Source organism: Balaenoptera musculus, chromosome 1, assembly GCF_009873245.2.
Source record: "Balaenoptera musculus isolate JJ_BM4_2016_0621 chromosome 1, mBalMus1.pri.v3, whole genome shotgun sequence".
Lineage (NCBI taxonomy): Eukaryota > Metazoa > Chordata > Mammalia > Artiodactyla > Balaenopteridae > Balaenoptera > Balaenoptera musculus.
The window spans coordinates 154890604-154910265 of NC_045785.1; the positions used below are offsets into that span (position 1 = coordinate 154890604).

Here is a 19662-nt window from a genome sequence, read left to right on the forward strand (position 1 = left end):
CTGTCATTTTCCTCACAAACTATCTGTGCCAGTGCTCCTAAGGGGCATTTCTATTTCAAACTGTGTGACCTAGCCTTTCTGGGCTTCAGATCTGTCATCCGTAAAATGGAAATTCAGTGCTGGAAGACTAATTTCATTTCAGTATGGATTACCTGTATTTTATCGGCCAGTCAATCTTATCAGGTAATACAAAATAGGTTTATTCTTTTGAAGTCTGGCACAAACATACAAACCTGATTGTGGATATAAATCTCTTTGTTGTAGCAATGACACAAAAAGGTACACTTTCTTTTTCTAGGTTTTAGATGCAAATGTACTTGAAAAAATTGATATTTATAGAATAATGAAACCTTAGAACTCAACTAAAGTATCATCTGGACCTGCCACTTTAATTTATAGTGAGAGAAATTAGATGTAAAGAGGTCTAAAGAAATGTGATAATTTTAAATTATATTATTATATATATAAATTAAATTTATAAAGCCAGTCAGTAGAAGATTCTGGTATTGATATAATCTTCTTTTCCTACAATAGTGTGTTAGTCTAAATTTCCAGTGGGCAATTCATAAACATGTTCCTTCCAGGAGCACACCCAGTTAATTCAAAGAAGAGCCATATAGCACCATCTGGGATGTCTATAGCTGTGTTCCCCCAACGTGAATTTAAAATGAACTACTATAAATCTAAAACTATTTGCTGACTTCAAAAATGTGAAAAGAATGCTCCAGGATAGGTTAAAAAATGAGTTGCCTACTGATTTTTATTTTCCTCTGCTTTTTATTTTCTCCAAATATTCTACATTGAACATGTGTTCCTTATGTAATCCTAAAAAAAAAGTGTAGTTAAAAAGTTGGATCACTTAATGTGTGGAGCAAGCCCTTTAAGTAACAGAGTTAAAAGAAAATTAATACTCTAAAGCATCATTAATAGTCATAAAATACTCTAAGCATGTCACAATTACTAGACTGAAATTTAAACTGCTGAAAGTGAAATTTGAGATCCATGAGGCTATAGCCCATCACAAGAAAGGAGATATTTTCTCCTCTTTAAAAACATTATTTGAAACATTTCCTTTCAAAATGTAGTAACTTTAGCTGTCTCTTCGGAAGGAGTTTATCTGGTATAATATCTCTTAAATTTTTCCTCAATAAATTTTAGTAATTTGATGTTTTTAGTGTTCTTTGGAAATTGTTTATGGTAAGCATTGTAGTATTGTGTCACTATAAGCTTAAAAATAGCAAAATGTATGATTTTCGTAAGAGCAGATGTTGTACAGGGTGGCACCTATCATAGATGTGACTGTAAACCACACGTATGACAGATTGCATGGCTGATGTGTCGTCTGGGCAGGCAGCAAAGGTGCCCAGTGGATAGTTTTGAACTTGCAAAGAGGACATTAATGCAGAAATATTAATTCCCTTTGTCATTTCACATTATTATCTGAAAATTCTCTCACACTATTATCTGAGGTTAAATTGGCTGCTAATATGGGTGTTTTTGTTGTATTTTGCACAAATAACTTACTGTACTGAATTGCATTTATAAAAGGAGGATGTGATAGGCAGAATGCTAGAAAGGTGCCCCCCACCCCAGCTACCCACCCCAAGATTCCTGTCCCCTGGTTATCCAATCAAATATCAAAGTAATTTAGGTACTGCTGTGAAGGGACTTTGCAGATGCAATTAAGATGACTAATTAGTTACCTTAAGATAGGGAGATTGTCCTGGATTATCTGGGTGGGCCCAATGTAATCACATAAGTCCTTAAAAAGAGAAGAAGGCAGAAGAAGATTCTAAATGTGGAGAATTTAAGTTCCATTGCTTGTGCTGAGATGCAGGGGCCCGTGCAGTAGGACTGAAGAGAGGCCTCTAAAAGGTAAGGGCAGCCCCTTACCTATCTGACAGCCAGCAAGGAAATGAGGACCTCGGGCCAAGCACCTGAATGAGCTTAGAAGCAGACTCTTCCCCAAGCCTTCAGTAAAGAAAGCATCTCTATTGACATCTTGATTTTGCCATGTGAGACCCATGTTGGACTTCTAACCCGTGGAACTATGAGCTAATACATGAGTGTTGTTTTAACACACTTTGTTTGTGGTAATTTGCTTCCATAGCAATAGGAAATTAATACAGAGGGGAGACTGTCAAAGATCAGAAAGAGTGTGTCTGTTGTTACAACCAGCAAAAAGCAAAATGTAGCTACAAGAGGAATCCAAACTTAACAGCAATGGAAGGAGGTTGCAATATTGGGAGTAGGAACCTGGAGAAGAGAAAAGCAAGAAAAGGACTAAGGGCTATGATCTATAATTATAATTGCCTTTGGAAGGTTTGCTGTATTTTTGTTTTTAAGATGAGAGAGATTCCAGCATGCTGAAAGGAAGGCAGTAGAAAGGGAGAGATAGAAGATACTGAGGGAAAAAAAGAGCCAAGCTCTGAAGATGAAAGGGCACAAGTTGCAAAAATACATGGAAGGATGAGTCTAGGAAAGGAGAAACACATCTTCCTTTAAAAGGGAGAAGAGAAGAAAGAATGAATCCAAAACCAGGTTAATTTTTGAGTAGAGTGGCAGGAAATGCTAAGAAAGCTCTTGTCTGGAGACTTCTACTATCATCTGAAGTAGGAAATGAGGCCAGCTGCTAAGAGTAACAAGGAGCACATGTTTGATAAGACTGGAGAAGGTTTGACACTGCTTTTGTGGACAAAATGTAATACAAGATCACCCAGGGAACCACGGGATGATGGCTGGGCTGCACTGAAGCCCCAGGAGGCTGGAGCTCGTGAATGATTCGTGGCCCCATCCATAGGGCTGGGAGACTTTTTCTGTGGCTGATCAGCCACAGTAATTGGGGTGCAAGGAGCAAAAGCAGTTGGCTTCCTTGCACCCAGCTAGGAGTTGGGTTTCCTGCCAGGTCAATGCAGTGGTAGAAAAGGACGGAGGATTGTGAAAATGTGCAATTGAAGTGACAGACCACAGACTCTAAACTGAGTAAGAAAGGAAGTGAAGGCTGCAGGGACCTGATAAATGAGGAAGGGCAAGAGGCTGAATTCCCCTCTCAGTTCTGACTGGCTGAGGACTCATATAAATCTTTCCCAGTGAGGTTCCACACACATCAATTTACTGCAGTACCCATCTGACTAGTCTTTTTCTTTTAGAAGAAACATTTCCATCCCCAAGTGGACTGACAGTTTTAAAGTACTATCTCTAGAGAGAGCCTAATTTTCTCATTAGTGGTTATGGTCTTGATATAATTTATGATTTTTTCCCTCTCTTCCATGAGGCCTTCTTAATCTAGGCTTTCTAATGATAATTATAGCTAATATTTTAAAAACAATTATTATATTCCAGACACAGCGCGAAATGCTCTACACATGTTACATCATTTAACAACCATTAAATAAAGCCCTCAGAAATTTGACCTTTTATTCTGCTGATGAGAAAATTGAGACTTAAGGAGCTAAATGTATTTATCCAAGTTCTAAGTACCAGTCAGTTGGAGAGCCTGAACTCAAACCCTGGACTGTCTGATTCCACAGAGCATGCTCTTGCCATAAGGCCATACTGTGGGTTCAAATGATACAGAATATCAGGGAACTATATTCAATATTCTGTAATAAACCAGAATGGAAAAGAATACGAAAAAGAATATATATGTATAACTGAGTCATTTTGCTGTACAGCAGAAATTAACACAACATTGTAAATCAACTATACTTCAATAAAATTTTTTAAAAAATGATACAGAATGTTGGAGAGGGGGAAATTTTCCCCTCTACTCCTCTTGAGTTCTTGTGACTGGGATTAACAGTAAAATTGACACAAGACAGATTAACATGAGAAAAAGAAACAAATTTTAATTTATGCACATGGATGTCCCACAGAAATAGGATCTAAGAAGTGGCCAAAGCAGGCAGCTTTTTGTACTTTTTAGACAAAGAAACAATAAATTTGTGAGGAATTGAGAGGACAAAGAAATTTAGGTGTGGGGTGCCCATTAGTAAAGAATATTACAGAGTTTGGGCTTGGGGTAGTAAATTAAAGAAATAACAAGGTTTGTTTATATAGGCTTCTCCCTTCTCGGCACAAATTCTCTCTCTTTGGCAATAAGGGTGTCCCTTCTACCTCTAGATGCAGGCTGGTACATCCTTTCATGTGAAAGTGAAAGGGAGTGTACCTTTCAAACAAAAGCTTTATTTCCTGCTTTCAGGGAGACAGGAGGATCAGAGTGTCCCTCTTGTGTTGGCTGTTTCTTAAGTAACTTTAATTCATAATAATCGATATGCCATTGGGGCACATTTTGGGTTGGCCTACTCTGGGCCCCAACAAGGGCTAAGTTGCAGATCAATGCACGTCTATTAACTGGGTAATGCATCAATGAGTGATGACAGGAAGTTGCAGGGACAAAAGATTCCTGTCTGCTCCAACGGAGATCTATTGAAAGCTCTCTGCTTTCTCTTTTCTCAGTCCTTCAGAGGTAATTAGATACTAAATGCAGAGGTTCTGTACTCATGGAAAATTAGCAGCATTTTCTGAGAAGATAATAAATTACTTAAGCTTTTAATTGAATACTGCTTTTGCTGGTGGGAAGAAAAATGGAAAATACAAGAGAGTCTTTGATAATCTTGATCTTCCCAAAGAATGAAATCTAATTGTAGGAAATTATTAAGGCAGCTGGTTTATGTTGTTAGGTTTGGATGTGGGAGAATGTAAAGGAGGAAGTAGTAACATTTGTAAACCAACTGATGAAAGGATATGTTAACACATAATGCTAAGCCATCGTCTAGCATCAAAACAGACAAATGTTATTAAAACAAACTGATATATAGTTGGTTTTGATTTATTTTCAATTGACTCATTTAGTCACTAGGTCCTTTATATGGAAAGTGTGGTCCCTCATGGGGAGCGTCTTAGAAATGCACACTCCCAGGCTTGCGAGTCAGAACTGCACTTTAGTAGGATCCCAGTGGTTCGCATGCACACTTGAATTTCAGGAGCTCATTCTGTTCATTCACTACCAAGCACCAGCTAGTCTCAAGTTTACAAGAAATACAGTGTGTCATTAACTTCTAAGGAATTTATTTCTGTTTATTCATAGACAACTGAAAAACAGCTATCTTATTGTTCAAATTCCTTGGAATTACATAATCTGACAATTTATTCACAAATAAAATGCACTTTTTTACTTCAAGATATCCTTTCATAGTAATTAATTTTCATGCAACACCTGGAGGATAGGATTTGCAAGAGTAAAATTCCAAAATTCCCCCTAAAAAGGAATGAAAAATGTTGTCCAGGAAGATTTATGGAAAATGGGAAGGACTAGTTATTTGAGAGTGGCCAAATTCATTGCCAGGATTCTCAGCTGAGACTCTGTCTGATGGAGGCTGATTTGATTTCCAAACAAGTGCCAGCTCCTGATTGAACTATCAGTCTGAGCAAGGACACCAGCCCAGTACACCAGTTTATCTATTGGAAAGAAAAATCAATGACTGCTCAAAATCATGCACCAGCAGCATGCGGTATGTTGAATACATTAAACTGCCTTCTGATATTTATATCAGAACCCTTGATATTTATAAATCAAGGTGTTGATTGTTAATCCAAATTAAGACTTCAAATTCAACCAACATTAAATCTCTTACTTTACAGCCATTTCTGAGATATTGTGCATGTTTATATGTGTTGTTTGGGATTTTAGATCTTTGGATACTTCTCCTCTGAAGAAGATTCTCTGACTTCCCAAATGGATGAAGAAAATTTGGTTTTCCTCGTATCTAGAAAACAACGAGTTGTAATTTCAGGTGATAATTTAAATTTCCTTAACAGATTAATGTGGGTTTTAATATTTTCTCAAAAATAAATATTGGGAATATAACATTTCCATTAAACCATTTTTCATCTTATTTACTTGATCAATACTTTATAACAAGAAAGGGGAGTGACAGTTTCAAATGCAATATCAGAAGAAACTTGCAGTTGAGTTGGAAATATCATTGTTCTGAAGGACACTAAGTAGGGAATGTTAGGGGGGGAAATTCCCATTTTCCTGAAGAGGTTCAGATCTCAAGTTAAAGCCCTCTACAATGTCACCTCAATAATGCATGCTTTGGTACCAAATGGATCACATTTTTAAAAATAAATATTCTTAAAATTGAATTTTCAAGTTTTCACTTATTAGAACTCTTTCCCATGCTCTCACCCTTAATTATCTTATGGAGGTTTAACCCTACACCTCTAAAACTGTGAATTTGGGCCAATCACAGAGGAGTGCTACCTCAGCTTAAGAGGTCTCCAGGTTACATATGTCATTTGTTTTAAAATTTGAACCTGGACCCCAGGGACTCATTTCCCTCTCCACTATTGACAACTTGGGTTTTCTTTCCTTTCTTCCCTACAGGGAGGGAGAAGTCCAGGATGAGGAAAGGCAAACCCCAGAATCTGCCCCGTCCTCCAGCATTTCATAGCAAATTCTGAGATGAAGGGCATAGTCTAGGTCAAATCTGGTGTTCCTTAAAAGAAAAAAAAAAAACAAAACCAGTCCTTTGTGAGCAAAACCCACCCTTGTTTTTGACCCTTCCTTAGCCCAACCATAGGCCTCACCAGAGCCTAACCTCTGGGCCCCTCCATGGGAACTATCGTCAAAGAACAGAAGCAAGGGAGCTATCCCTGCTTCTGTCATCGCTGAGTGAAGAGTGGCCAGTGAGTAAGGGAGACATGTTGCTGGTATCTTAAATTAGAATTTTGAAAGCATCTTTATAGATAGCAGTTGGGTTCTGTAACTTGTTTATTCACTCAGCAAATAATTGTTAAGGTCTACTTTGTGGGCCAAGTAACTTTCTAAGTGTTGGGGACACAGCAATGAACAAACAATCATAAATCCCTGACGTCATGGAGTCTACATTCTAATGCAGAGAGATAGACAATAAAAAAATCAAACAAGTAAATTAAGTGCTACACAAAAAATAATAAAGTAGGCAGGCTGTGGAGGAAAATAAAGCAGGAGTGTGGGAAGAAGCTGGTTTGGAGAGATTTTAAATAGGGTAGTTGGGGAACACCTGAAGGAGATATGAGAGCAAATCACACACTTCATGCAGGAGTGGAGTGGTAGGGGGACAGTAGTAGAAGATGAGGTTAGAGAGGCAACAGTGGCATGGGCACAGATGTCCAAGGACTTGTGGACATGCTAAAGACTTCTGAGTGAGCCAGAAAGCTGTGAGAAGGCTGCAGAGAGGAGAGAACCTGGTCTGAGTTACCCTTCAAATGTTCTGGTTTCTGTGATAAAAGTGGTCTATAGTGGGGAAGGAGTTGAAGCAGAGAGGATGATGGTGGCTTGGAATAAGATAGTATTCTGTGCCTGTTTTTTCATTATTGACCCCTCCAAGGAGTCTTCTGGACCTTTTTTTCTAATCTCATCCCAAATCCCCTCTCAAGTTCCTTCCCCCTGACCCCCAGACATTTTAATACCTCCGATATACTGTGCATCTGTCTATGTACTGTATGTATATCTGAGCTTTTGACACAGAGAGTAAAACTCATTCACACACCACCGCCACCTCCCAACCCCCCGCCCAAGAACCAATTTGTACCCCCTTGGGAGCAATAATTTCTCTGTTGAGAATGCATGAATTAGGGGGATAATACTGGAGTATGAGATTTGTTCACTTGCTTTTCCTCTCTAAGAGTTTGCAATTATAAAAACTTGATTTAAGTCATCCTGGGAAGAGACCCAATATGTGTGGCTTTATCATTCAGCACATAGGCAAAGAAACTTGAAAGTGTTTTTTGCAAAATGCATAAAGTAAAAAAAAAAAAAAAGCCTTAATAACAGTATTAAGGTAGTTTCATCCTTTTGTACTGGAAAGCCTGAGACAGTATTAGGTTTTTATTCTGTGTAAATCACATGGTGATAGTTCAAAGAAAGAATTCCTGAGATTTGAAGATCTTAAAATAGAAATGATTCTAAAAGACATTTGGAAAACTCATTCTCTGAAATGTGCACATGGAGGTGGGGTGGGGTATGATCTTACATTTTCTCTGGGAATTCATGCACCATGTTTAGTTGGAAAGCACTATAACGTCAGATTACTATCTCTAAGGATAATTAAAAAGCAATAGTTACTCATTTTTTGGTTTTATTCCACTTTAATTTTTAAGTAACCAAAGCCTTTCTAGCAAAAAGTTGGTTGTTTCCTTTTTCTTTTTTTTAATAAAACTAACAAGTGACTTTTAGGATCTTCACTGCTAGGAGTTGAAATGAGTGTTGTGCCATCGACAGGTAGTAGAAGACGGGATGTGATTAAGTGCATTGTCAAGATTCCTCAGTTGGATTTACTAATAACAGCTTCTCAGAAAGGATTGATAACAGTCTTTAATAGCCAGGTAATTAGAAAGCTTGGATTCCTTCCTCCCTCCTTTCTTCCTTCCTTCCTCTCTTTTGTTTTGTCTATGCATTATGCCTATGTATCAGATGCAGCAGAAACCATAGCCATATTTCAGAGTTATTCCAAAAAACAAAACCAAGTATTACTAAAACGAGGAGCTTGCTGAACCCCACAGCAGTTTTTGAGATTTTGGTAACTGCATTTGGCATTGTTCCTTGGGGTGTCATATTGAACCATGTGGCATCAGCATAATTAAGGAAGATCCTGGATAATTTCTCAGATAAAATCATAAAATCTCACAAGCCAAGTGATTTTGTCATAATACTACCAAGTAATAAGAGGTCCCAACAAGAACCTTGTACTTGAAGTTAAAAAAAAGCCTCAAATTCTAGCTCCTCTATTTTAACAGCCTAGATGTTAAGTAGGGAACTTAATGAGCTAACTTGTATCTTTTCACATCTCTTTTTTTCATATCTGTAAAATGAAGACAATAGGATCAGTCTCCTCTCCCTCAGAGGATTGTAGTGAACATCAAATGAGATAATGAGTGTTGGAAACATTTTAAGGCATTGCTATTATTGCCATTTCTTTCTAAATTTATGTTTTGGACTTCTATTTTCCAAATATGAGAGATTTTCATGGAATGGATGATGATATCATCTATATCGTATTTCACCATGAAAATAAATGTTTGGTGTTAAATATCAAAAAATTGGTCCAGTTATTAGTTTATTTCCAAGTAGAGGCAAGCTTTATACAAATAGAATATATTTAAAATAATCATCACATGATTAAAATTTCAACAATAATTTTCAGCCTTTCAGTGATTTCCATCACAGGCAGCCGGTTTGCGTGAGAGAGGGTGGCCTGCACCCAGAGGTGCAGCAGGAGATTCTGAGCACGGGTGTGGAGACCGGCTTTGCCTCCACGCCGCCAGCTGTGCAGGTTACTTTTTATCTCCAGGCCCCAGTTCCTCCTCATCCAGACTAGAGAATATCCCTCCCTAGGTAGTTGTGCTGTTTACATGAGTTAATCAACATAAAGCCCTTAACATCATTGTAAGCACTTAGTAAATGTTGGCAATTACAATTATGAACAAATAATGTGAAAATAAAAATGGATTTGCCTCATTTAAGTGTGAAAACCTTCCTCCATCACTCTTTTCTCGATGCATTAATTCCTTTCTCATTTTTTACCTTTATTTCCTCAAAAATAGAACTAACATGGTATCTAAAGAAAAACAGTGAGGAGGAAAATTATGATCTTCATAATGAAATAGTTCAGGATTATGTGAAATACGTGAGAGGGCATTATCATATTTCCAGATACGTCTCTCTCTCTCTCTCTCTCCCTCACACTCACACTCACACACACACTCATTCACACATGCTTAAAGGTGCACACATGTATACTCACAAACATGCAGATGCTCAGCACCTGTTTCTATTTAAAGGTTTGGTACTCCAGGAATAAATAGTACTTTGAATGCTGCATGCCTTAAAAATAGGATGGTACATTCTGTGAGAAAAGTAATTTGGCAGGGTAGGTCACAGGAATAATTTATTAAAAGACAGACATTAATATGCAAAATATCTTATACCCACAATTTAGGCTCTATCTGAAGTAGAATAAATACATTTAAGGATTTTCATGGTGCTCGCTGGAGGGCTTGGTGATGTAGACTGTAAATGTCATTAATAAAAGTTCCTACAAAAAGGCTAGATTTAAAAAATTCAGAAGGTATCTATAAGGATTATGAAAATTTTAGAGCAGATAAGACAATTTTAAACAAGTGACTTCCACTAAAGATAGAGATAGAGAAATAGAAGAGGAATTTCTTTGAGCCCTTTATTTTTTCCATCTAGAAAAATGTCCTGGTTGGAAAAGCATTTTTGAACTCTTCAGATGAAAGACAGTCTGTGATGACCTCAACTAACAGTTTTAGTAATCTGGATTTACTTTTTCTCCTTTTCGCATGAGCCATCCTTCTGGGCAGCCATTTTCTAGACTTTCCCCAAGACCATTAGAGCATGCAAGAGAAACTAGGTCATTAATATACTTCAGACACTAATCTTTACCTTGGGAGAAGTTAACATGCTTTAAGGGTATAAGAGGCTGCTCAAGTAATACATACTAGCTCTGCTTGGATAAATCTATGATTCTCAACCAGCATAGTACTTAGGATATGATACTCATTCAATACATATTTATTGAATAGAAGAGAAAGCCCACTGGATAGAATGTTCTTAAATCTCAGTAACTTGAGAGATAACTCAAATGAAAAGTTTTTTTTCTGTATCAATCTATATTCATATTGACCTGTTTACCATTCTTGCCATTGCTGTTAGTATTATTTTGCAGTCCCAATTTTTGGTATCAAAGGTTGCTCTGAATAGCTAAAGAATGTGAGGCAGTTTGCAAATAGAAGGAACAAAATAACTAATAAAGTTTAAGCCTAAGAGCAGAGTGACCAGGCTTAAAGACAAGCCACAGAAACATAAACTTGCCCAAAGCAAACAGTGCATTATTTTACGTAGCTAGATTTTTCAGAGACAAAAGGAACAAGGAGACTAACAGAAGGTAGAAATGACAAGTGAGATTAACCAAGGAGATACCATGTTGCTTTAGAGCCAGCATTTTCATCTTTAATTGTAGTGCCAACTGGGGATCATTATTCTCTTCCTTTTTCTTATAGATGAGAGTTCAGACCAGCACCAATGTTACAGTAAGTACTTTAAAAAAATTCCTAATTAAGTTAAACTGATTGATGATGGTTCCTCCATAACTAATCAAAATCTCAATGAAGAGCCTGAATACACTCTGAGAATAAGAGGTTTTCATAGACTGTAGCTTTATTTTTATTGACTAGGATACAAACTAAACCTTGAGCAACAGCAAAGAGGACACAGACCTTGCTTTCTGAGTTAATTTGATTGTAGAGAATTGCCTGGAAACTGACTATTCCTTGGAAGCTTCAATTTAAAATCTTCGCCTGTTTTTCTAAGTGCTCACTATTGAGGAAAGTAAAAAACAGACAAAACCCATGTTGTGAGAACAAGGAAATAGCCAGTGAAAATTATTTGAAAACATTTTATTCTAAACTTGAAAACAGCATAAAAACTTGAGTGCAATATTGTAATTTATTTAATCCATATTGCTAACTGGAACAGTAATCTTGTGGCAGATGTTGTAAAGCTATTAAATGCACTGAGGGTGCCATGCAGAGGAGTCTCTGAGCCTCCGTTTCTTAAACTTTCTTAAAATTCCTAACAGGTTTTACTGAAGATTCAAGGGCATGCCTGAAACACAGGCAGCAGTTTCTGGCACAGGAGACACTCACAAGTGGGAGCCATTGTTCTCGTAAAGTAGTGTGTTGTCAGAGATATTACGGATCCTAGCCATGCCAATCTGGTGACTTTAGGAAAGCACAAGGTAGACTCACTGACCTCAACTTGATCACTGACCAGATGACCACCAAGGTCTTTTCCAGCTAAAAAATTTAAGCATGAGGACAGGGCCAGAAAACTCACTTAATCGGTGCCTTAAATCTAGTCTCACTGAGTTCCTGTGCAGAAGTGTTCTCATGTAAAAGAACAGTGCATAAGGATGACTGCTTGGTCAGTGGCTGTGTGCTTCCAGGGAGCTGCGCCAGGCACTAGCTGTGCCATTCTCCAGATGATGGTGCTGAGAAGCTCAGGCTGAGGGTGAAAGGGAAAAAGATGGGAGCCTCTTCTCAAGACATCGAAGAAGAGACATTATGTGGCTTCTCTGCAAATAAGGGGGCAAAATGGGGCTTCTAATGTAACTAATCTACTCTTTTGGTAGCCACCATTGTGTGATAGAACAAAACACAATATACTCCAAAACACAACATGCCAATTCTATGCTTTTCTATCAGGATACCTCCTGGATTACAGGTTGTGATTACCTCTCTCAGCTGAAACGAATTGTTGCTACTACTGAAAGGACCATTATTGTCTGGGATTATAAAGCTCAAGGGAGCAGCCAGGTACTGTGCCAAGAGACATAAAGAAATTGGATTGTCTTTTCCATACTGGGGGGAAATGAGCAACCCACTTTCTCTATTGAACATCAGTTTCCTCATATATAAAATGAGGGGGTTTAACTAAGATAATCAAGTCCAGCATCAATATTCTGTGAGTCTTAATTAAAAGGGAATGTTCTTTCCATTTAGTGTATGTTTAATTTGTTTTGTTTTTGAGAGAGAATGATTAGTTCCTTTCTTCTTTTATACCTTTCTCTGAATCCACGTATTATCTTTTTGGTTATGCTCATGTTAACCAGTTCAAAGCCTTTCTCTTCAGTCCAGCTTCATTTGGCAAGAAAACTACTAAAATCAAATGCCTAATCCTGGCAAAAAATCTGATGGGCAGATGTTAATGTTAACCCCCTCAGTTAGTGACATGTTACCACTTAACCAATTTACAATATTTATTGAGCATCTGCAGACATATAGAAGTAATGAAAATGTTCCCTACACTCAAACAAAACTCAGTCTTGAAGACTCTCACAAACAAACATAATATATAATATAATGGTACAGCAAATTATACAGTAAAAAAGAACAGGTACTCAGGGAGAGGTGAGATCACTAAGCATTGGGGTTATTAAAAAAATGCCCTCAGGAAGCAGGCTGACTTTGAAGGACATGGAGGATTAACAAATAATTTAACCTTCCTCTGTGCCATACTAGTGTCAGTAAAATAGTAAACTTCCTATTCTTGTCCACAATATTGGCCAACTAATGATACCAAGATGATTTTAAAGAAGGCAGCTGTTTGCTTAATATATTTTATTATGTGATGTGTCACTATCTCATATCATATAGTTTGATTACAACTTCTTTTCCTTCCTGCTCTCTCCTGTTTTCACTCTTGCTTTTCAATCTCATAGAAGCCTCCAGTTCATTGAAAGCATCTTCTTCCACTCGTCAGTACCCCTGCTTCTTCCCTCTTTCCCTTCTCACATTACCCCCTGGATGGATCATCTCTTAAATCTCTGTCCTTCAAAACTTGAATCTTGGATAGATGCTATAGCCCTTCTTTGCTCCTTTGCAGTGGCTAAGCACTGCTAGAGAAAAACTCAGAGCCACACTATTTGGCATCACTACAAATTCAGGGTCTGCAGACTCACCTGAGCACTCAGTGACATCTATCAATCTCTTTCTGATTCTTGCCAACTCACTTTCCCACTCCTGGCAAGTATTCCAAAATTCCATTATTCTTCTCAAGCCCTTTCCCTTTCGACAGATGAACTTCTTCCTGTTTCTGAGAATACTGAGTCTAAAAGGCTTGTCCGCTTTCAAATTCCAGCCCTCCACCTACAGCTTTAACTAAGAATACAACACTATTTCCTTTCTTTCTTCCTTCCTCTCTCTAAAGACAAAATATCTGACACCCCCTGTATCTGACACCCCCCATCCCCTCCTGCCTTGTCCAGGACAAGACTCCATAGCCTTTTCCCTTTCTATCTTTTTTGACATTAATCTCTTCTCCTAGGATCCTTCTTTTCAACCTCTTCTGAATCTTACTCTCAACCAATTCAGGTCCCAGATCCAAGGTCACCTTTCCTGACCATGGGACCCAAAATGACCTCTTAAGTCACTCTTTATCACAGAGCTCTGGTTTATTTTTTTAAGTGCACATCCCATTATCTGGAATTATCTGTTTAATTCATCTGTCTCCCCTGACTAGGACAGTAGCTCCACAAAGTCAGAAACTTTTGTTCATCACCATAAGCCCATGCCTAGAATGGTTCTTGCCATGTTGTAGGTGCTTAATAAATATTTGCCGAAAGACTGAATGAACCTCTAACTATGTTCAAGTCTCACTTATTCTATAGGAAACAAAACAAATTTAAAAATTTTTTTAATATTTTTTTCTTCTCCCTTAGGTAGAAACTAAGTTCCAGGAAAACAATGGCCATATAGCTTAGTGAACCCAGTTCAATAGTATAGAGTCAGCTTGATAAATGCTTGCTGAATATTTCTGGATAAATGTAGATGTTAGGATATTTTTCTCCTTGTAAAGTAATTGGGACTTTGATATTAGATTTTCTTATTTACCATCCATTTTTATTTCAATGGTCTTTTAACACCTGAACTTTTTTATGCTTCCTGTTAATATTGCCTTACAAATTCAAGAAAGGAATATTCACAGTAATACATCAGAAAATCTCATTATTTATTGAGCTAGAGACAGGTACCTCACACTTTTTCCCCACAAAACACCCAAAAGCACAATGTTGGGCTCACAGTGAGAAGTTAATTCGTTAACTTCTACTTAGTTAACTTTGTTTTTTTCAAGTTCCTTTAACAGTGGGAATATCTAAAATGAGAAACATCAGAAAGTAAAATCTTATCAAATAATAAGAGCAATATTTAAATTTAATATTTAGATATTTAGAGCAACACAATAACTTATTAAAAGTGTTCTTCTGTTTCTAGGAAAACTATTTTGTCATAAAGCCTATGGATCATTGCCTCCTCTGTGTGTGTGTAGTGTCTCTGCCTGACCAGCTCTGCCGAGATGACATCCTCTTGGGGGATGATGGTGGTTTTGTGAACAAATTCACAGTAAATAGTGATGACTTTGGACTCAAGCAGGCAAAATCCAAAAAAAATTTACAAAATCAGGTGTTAGACTCAAAGAACTTTAAAAGGTAAGGGTATTACAGGAATAGTCCAATTGTTTTAATATAGACATCGTTCAAGTATTTATGTAGTGAAAATAATATGCCAGACCCCATGGTAGAGATTTTAAATACAAAGCTGAAAAAGAAACGGTTTTTACCTCAAGGAACTTCCAGTATAATAGGGAAGACAGACAGGAAAATTAACAACTGAAATTCCTATTTTAAATGCTACTGACAATGAAAATCTATAGGTACTTGAATGAATTAAAGAGTTCAGTGAAAAATTAAATCATGAAAAAAATGTAAAAGACATACATGGCTGTTTACTAGTACTTAAATATGGAAGATGATTCTAAACATAAAAGCAATGGATACAGAATTCCAAGAAAAAGTTTGATAGATTTGACTATACACATCAAAAGATAACATTTTGAAAGTAAATAACAAACTGAGATAAATATATAAACAAATATGACAGACAGTGGGTTAATAATCTTTATAGGTTTTAGAATTCAATTAAAAAACAATAATTTCTCAAGATAAAAACTGACAAAGACGATGAACAGATAAGTCACACACATGCCCACGCAGCAGTCAATAAACATTTCAAACTGATCATCAGGCAAGAATGCTAACAACAGTTTCCAACTGATGAGGTTATGCGTGATTTCTATTGTCTGCTTTATAATTGTAGTGTTTTTGAAGTTTTTAGAGTAAGGCATATATTAGTTTTATTAGCAGAAATACAAATTTTATACTAAATACAACCTTTTTATTAATCAAAGAAGTACAACTTATAATCATATACAACTTCTCACATAAAATTAGAACAGATTAAAAATGGGTATGATGCTGTGAGATGGATATTCTCGCATACTGCTGGTGGTGAAAGTACGAGTTGAAGCCCTTTCTGGAAAGCAATTTGGGCAGATGCCTCAGGTGTCTTAATAAACATTTATACATTGAGACCTGTGATCTCCATGTGTCTAAAAATATAAGTATGATTATCACAGCATTATTTCTAATAATAAAATATCTAGTGTACAACAATAGGGGAATGATTAATTTAAATAAGTAATCATTTAAATAAATAATTCAGGTATTATATAAATGTGTGATATAATATAAATTCTATAAATATAATTACATAGTTTATAAATATGTCCGTACATGTGTAATATATTTATATGTAAATTGCATTTTTGTCAGAGTCCTAAAAAATATTTAAGGCATTAAGGGCATTCAGTAAATCATAGTATAACCATATTAGGGAATGCCATGCATCTCCATTAAATTATATTTTGAAAGATATTTAGTAATATGGAAAATGTTCATAATATAATATTAAGTAAAAAACTTTTTATTTTTTTTATGTACATTGAATCCAGTTTTATTTATGTATATGTGTCTATATGTATATGTGTCCATTTGTAAGTCTGCATATTTCTACTTAGAAAGAAAAATATTGAATGCAAATATCCCAAAATGTTAACAATGATTCTCTTTGGAACTTCAGAGAAGTGATTTTTCTTTTCTTCTTTATGGTTTTCTACTTTCTAAATTTTGTACAAACAAAATTTTCCTTTTAGAATAAGAAAAAAACTTTGAATAATACAGTATTATATTTTGTTATTAATATAGCAAATATTTTATTCCAGAGATAGAATATGTTATTAAAAGCTCATTAAATCTATTGTTGCAACGGAATTAATACTAGCCCATTGCTGGAACCCTAAGAATGACACAGTAATTATCTGGCTCCATTTTCCATCCTTCATATATTAGCAGTATTACTTAGTTCCACCAAAGTATTAGACTCTGATGGGGGAGTTTCCCAGTATGTGATGTGCTGCTCTATTTACTATCAAGCACTTTATTCCAATTATGATAGGCTCTTAGAATAGATGCTGAGACATGAATCTTCTCTTTACTGAGATGTGTGTCACCTGTCAGAAAATTCCATGGCCTGTTTTCCATCTCTGCTTCCATTAGACAGATATGTTAGAAATGAGATTGGGGGAATCTGAGGAATTTGAGGAATGTGGGTACAGTTAAATGAATGCTAATTCATACTGGTTCTTTTGTAGATGATTTAATCATGCAGCTGATCATTATATACATGACAAATTATTTGAGACTAAAAAGTATATATATATATATAAGCTGAGTGTTGAAGCAAAACATTGTAGAAATTAAAGAAAGAAGTAGCCAGTATCCAGAGTTCAAAATTTAACACAATCTGGCATGGAAAAAAGAAATCTCCCCCCACTCCCACTCTGTTTAATCCAATATTGTCAAACTTTCCTGCCTTGAGTTATAAATATGTCTATTTCTCAACTACAATCTAATGAACTTGGTGATAAGGATTTTACCTTAATCATCTTTATGTCCTTGGTACCTGGGATACAATAAGTGCTCAATAAGTGTTTGTGGATGAGGAAACAAATACACTATAAAATATGAGTAAATAAAATACCATGAAGATGGCTTCTTCCAGGTTAAGACAAGAAGAATTTTATGGCAGTTTTGGCCTCTAGTGCTAAACCTCTCCCTCAAATGTCCTGTGTACTGAGGAGCAAGCCTTTGACAAAGACTTCGAAGGCTGTCCTAGCCTCAGCTTTACCAGAGATCTGGGATTATAAACTTCCTAGTTCTTCAGTTTTGAATGTATTCATGGGAAATATGGAAATGAATTGACTCATACAAGATAAAAAACAATATAAACCACAGTCCTCCATTTGCATGATCAGAATTTTTCCAGTAGGGTAAGGATGATCATGTCAATATTGGACTGGGGTTCTTCTAGATTATTCCTCTAATTCTGAATCTATAGCTCAAAATCTGATGATAAACTTTTACGTTTTCATTTAAAATATGATGACGATCATATAGTTAAACAATTGAAAGTATAATGCATAGGATAGTGTTACACATGCAGGCTTTACCACAGCTCAGAGCTGCGATTTGGTTAAAGTAAAAGTGAAATACCAAATAGAAACTCAACATGATGTGTTTGTGAGTCTAACATAACCCCCTTTTTTTCTTGTAATTCTCAGTGTTAAAAGGAAGCTACATAATGACTGGGTTATGAAAATTAGATATATTTCAGCCCTAAATTGCTTTGGATCCTGCTCCTTAGACAGTGTTCATTCATTAGTTTTGGAATCCTTGAAGAGACTTGAGGATAATTTGTAAGTACAGTTGTTTATATACATAAACATTCTGTGACTTTCAGGTGTTTTCCTGAAACCCATGGCAGCCTTGGAGCTTTTAAACTGGTTTTTAGACATATCAGATGTTAAGTATTCCATTTGTTCAACAAGATTAATCAGATTTTCAGGAGGAAGTTGAAGTTACTCATGCAAATCTGAACATGATGTGTCCTCCTAGAAGCAGTTTTGCTCATTTGTTTTTTATTGCTATATTCTATTAAAGTAAATCAATATTGGTGTAGCTATAACTATATTTTCCAAATATAGTTCTATTGGTAAAACTTTATACTTTAAAAATCATTCTTACAGGTCAATTGACTAGCCAATAGCCTGTGAGTATCTGTAGAACAACCATCATGTTCCATGTGTAATAAATACACAAAATGGCTTTCTTATAGACAGATGAGTTTGAATAGTGTATAGTCTTATTTTCTACCTAGTTAAATATTTATTAATAGTTATACTGATATATAGCAAGGGTATACAAATATATAGTAACTATAAAACAGCTGTTGTATTTTTTTAAGAAAGATACATTCTACAGCATGGATAAACCTCAAAAACATTATGCTAAGTGACAGAAGACTGCATATTGAATAATCCCATTTGTAGGAAATGCCCAGAAAAGAAAAGTTTATAGAAATAGAAAGTAGATTAGTGGATGCCTGGGGCTGGTGATGGGAGCAAGGACCCCAAGTTGGCACAAGGGAACTCTCTGGGGTTAGGGAAGGCTAAAGAAGAAGGAAATCACATGATCACATCAACAGATGCAGAAAAAGCACTTGACAAAATCCAGCACCCATTCCTGATAAAAACTCTCAATCTAGACACAGACATTATACCAGTTACAGGAAAACAACTCAAAATGGATCATAGACACAAAGATAAAGTGCAAAGCTGTAAAACTCCTGGAAGAAAATCTAGATGACATTGGGTTTGACAATGACTTTTAAGATACCACTCCATGAGAGAAATCATTGATAAACTGGACTTCGTTCAAATTAAAAACTCTGCTCTGAAAAAGACACTGTCAAGAGAATAAGAAGACAAGCCATAGACTAGGAGAAAATATTTGCAAAACACATATCTGATAAAGGGCAGTCATCCAAAATATACAAAGAACTCTTAAAACTCAACACTAAGACAAACAACCTGATTAAAAAATGGGCAAAAGATCTGAGCAGACAAATCACCAAAGAAGGTATATAGATGGCAATAAGTATATGAAAAGACGTTTCACATTCTACATCATTAGAGAAGTGGAAACTAAAATCACAATGAGATATCATTACACACCTACTAGAATGTCCAAAATCCAAAACACTGACAACCTCAAATGCTGGCAAGAATGTGGAACAATAGGAACTCTCATTCAGTGCTGGTGGGAAAGCAAAATGGGTACAGCCACCTTGGAAGACAGT

The 19662-nt window shown here is 36.2% G+C and overlaps 1 protein-coding gene across 2 annotated transcripts in view; it reads left to right on the forward strand.

The window, feature by feature from the left end:
- Positions 1-19662, forward strand: part of WDR64 (WD repeat domain 64) — a 151920-nt gene that overhangs the window by 15082 nt on the left and 117176 nt on the right. Inside the window, exons 3-8 of one of the 2 annotated variants that reach the window (XM_036837824.1) lie at positions 5693-5795; positions 8270-8373; positions 11071-11100; positions 12274-12384; positions 14842-15056; positions 18086-18220. In XM_036837824.1, coding sequence (XP_036693719.1) covers positions 5693-5795; positions 8270-8373; positions 11071-11100; positions 12274-12384; positions 14842-15056; positions 18086-18220 — 698 coding nt within the window. The remainder of the gene's footprint in view (positions 1-5692; positions 5796-8269; positions 8374-11070; positions 11101-12273; positions 12385-14841; positions 15057-18085; positions 18221-19662) is intronic. The other variant, XM_036836998.1, reaches the window with a different exon arrangement.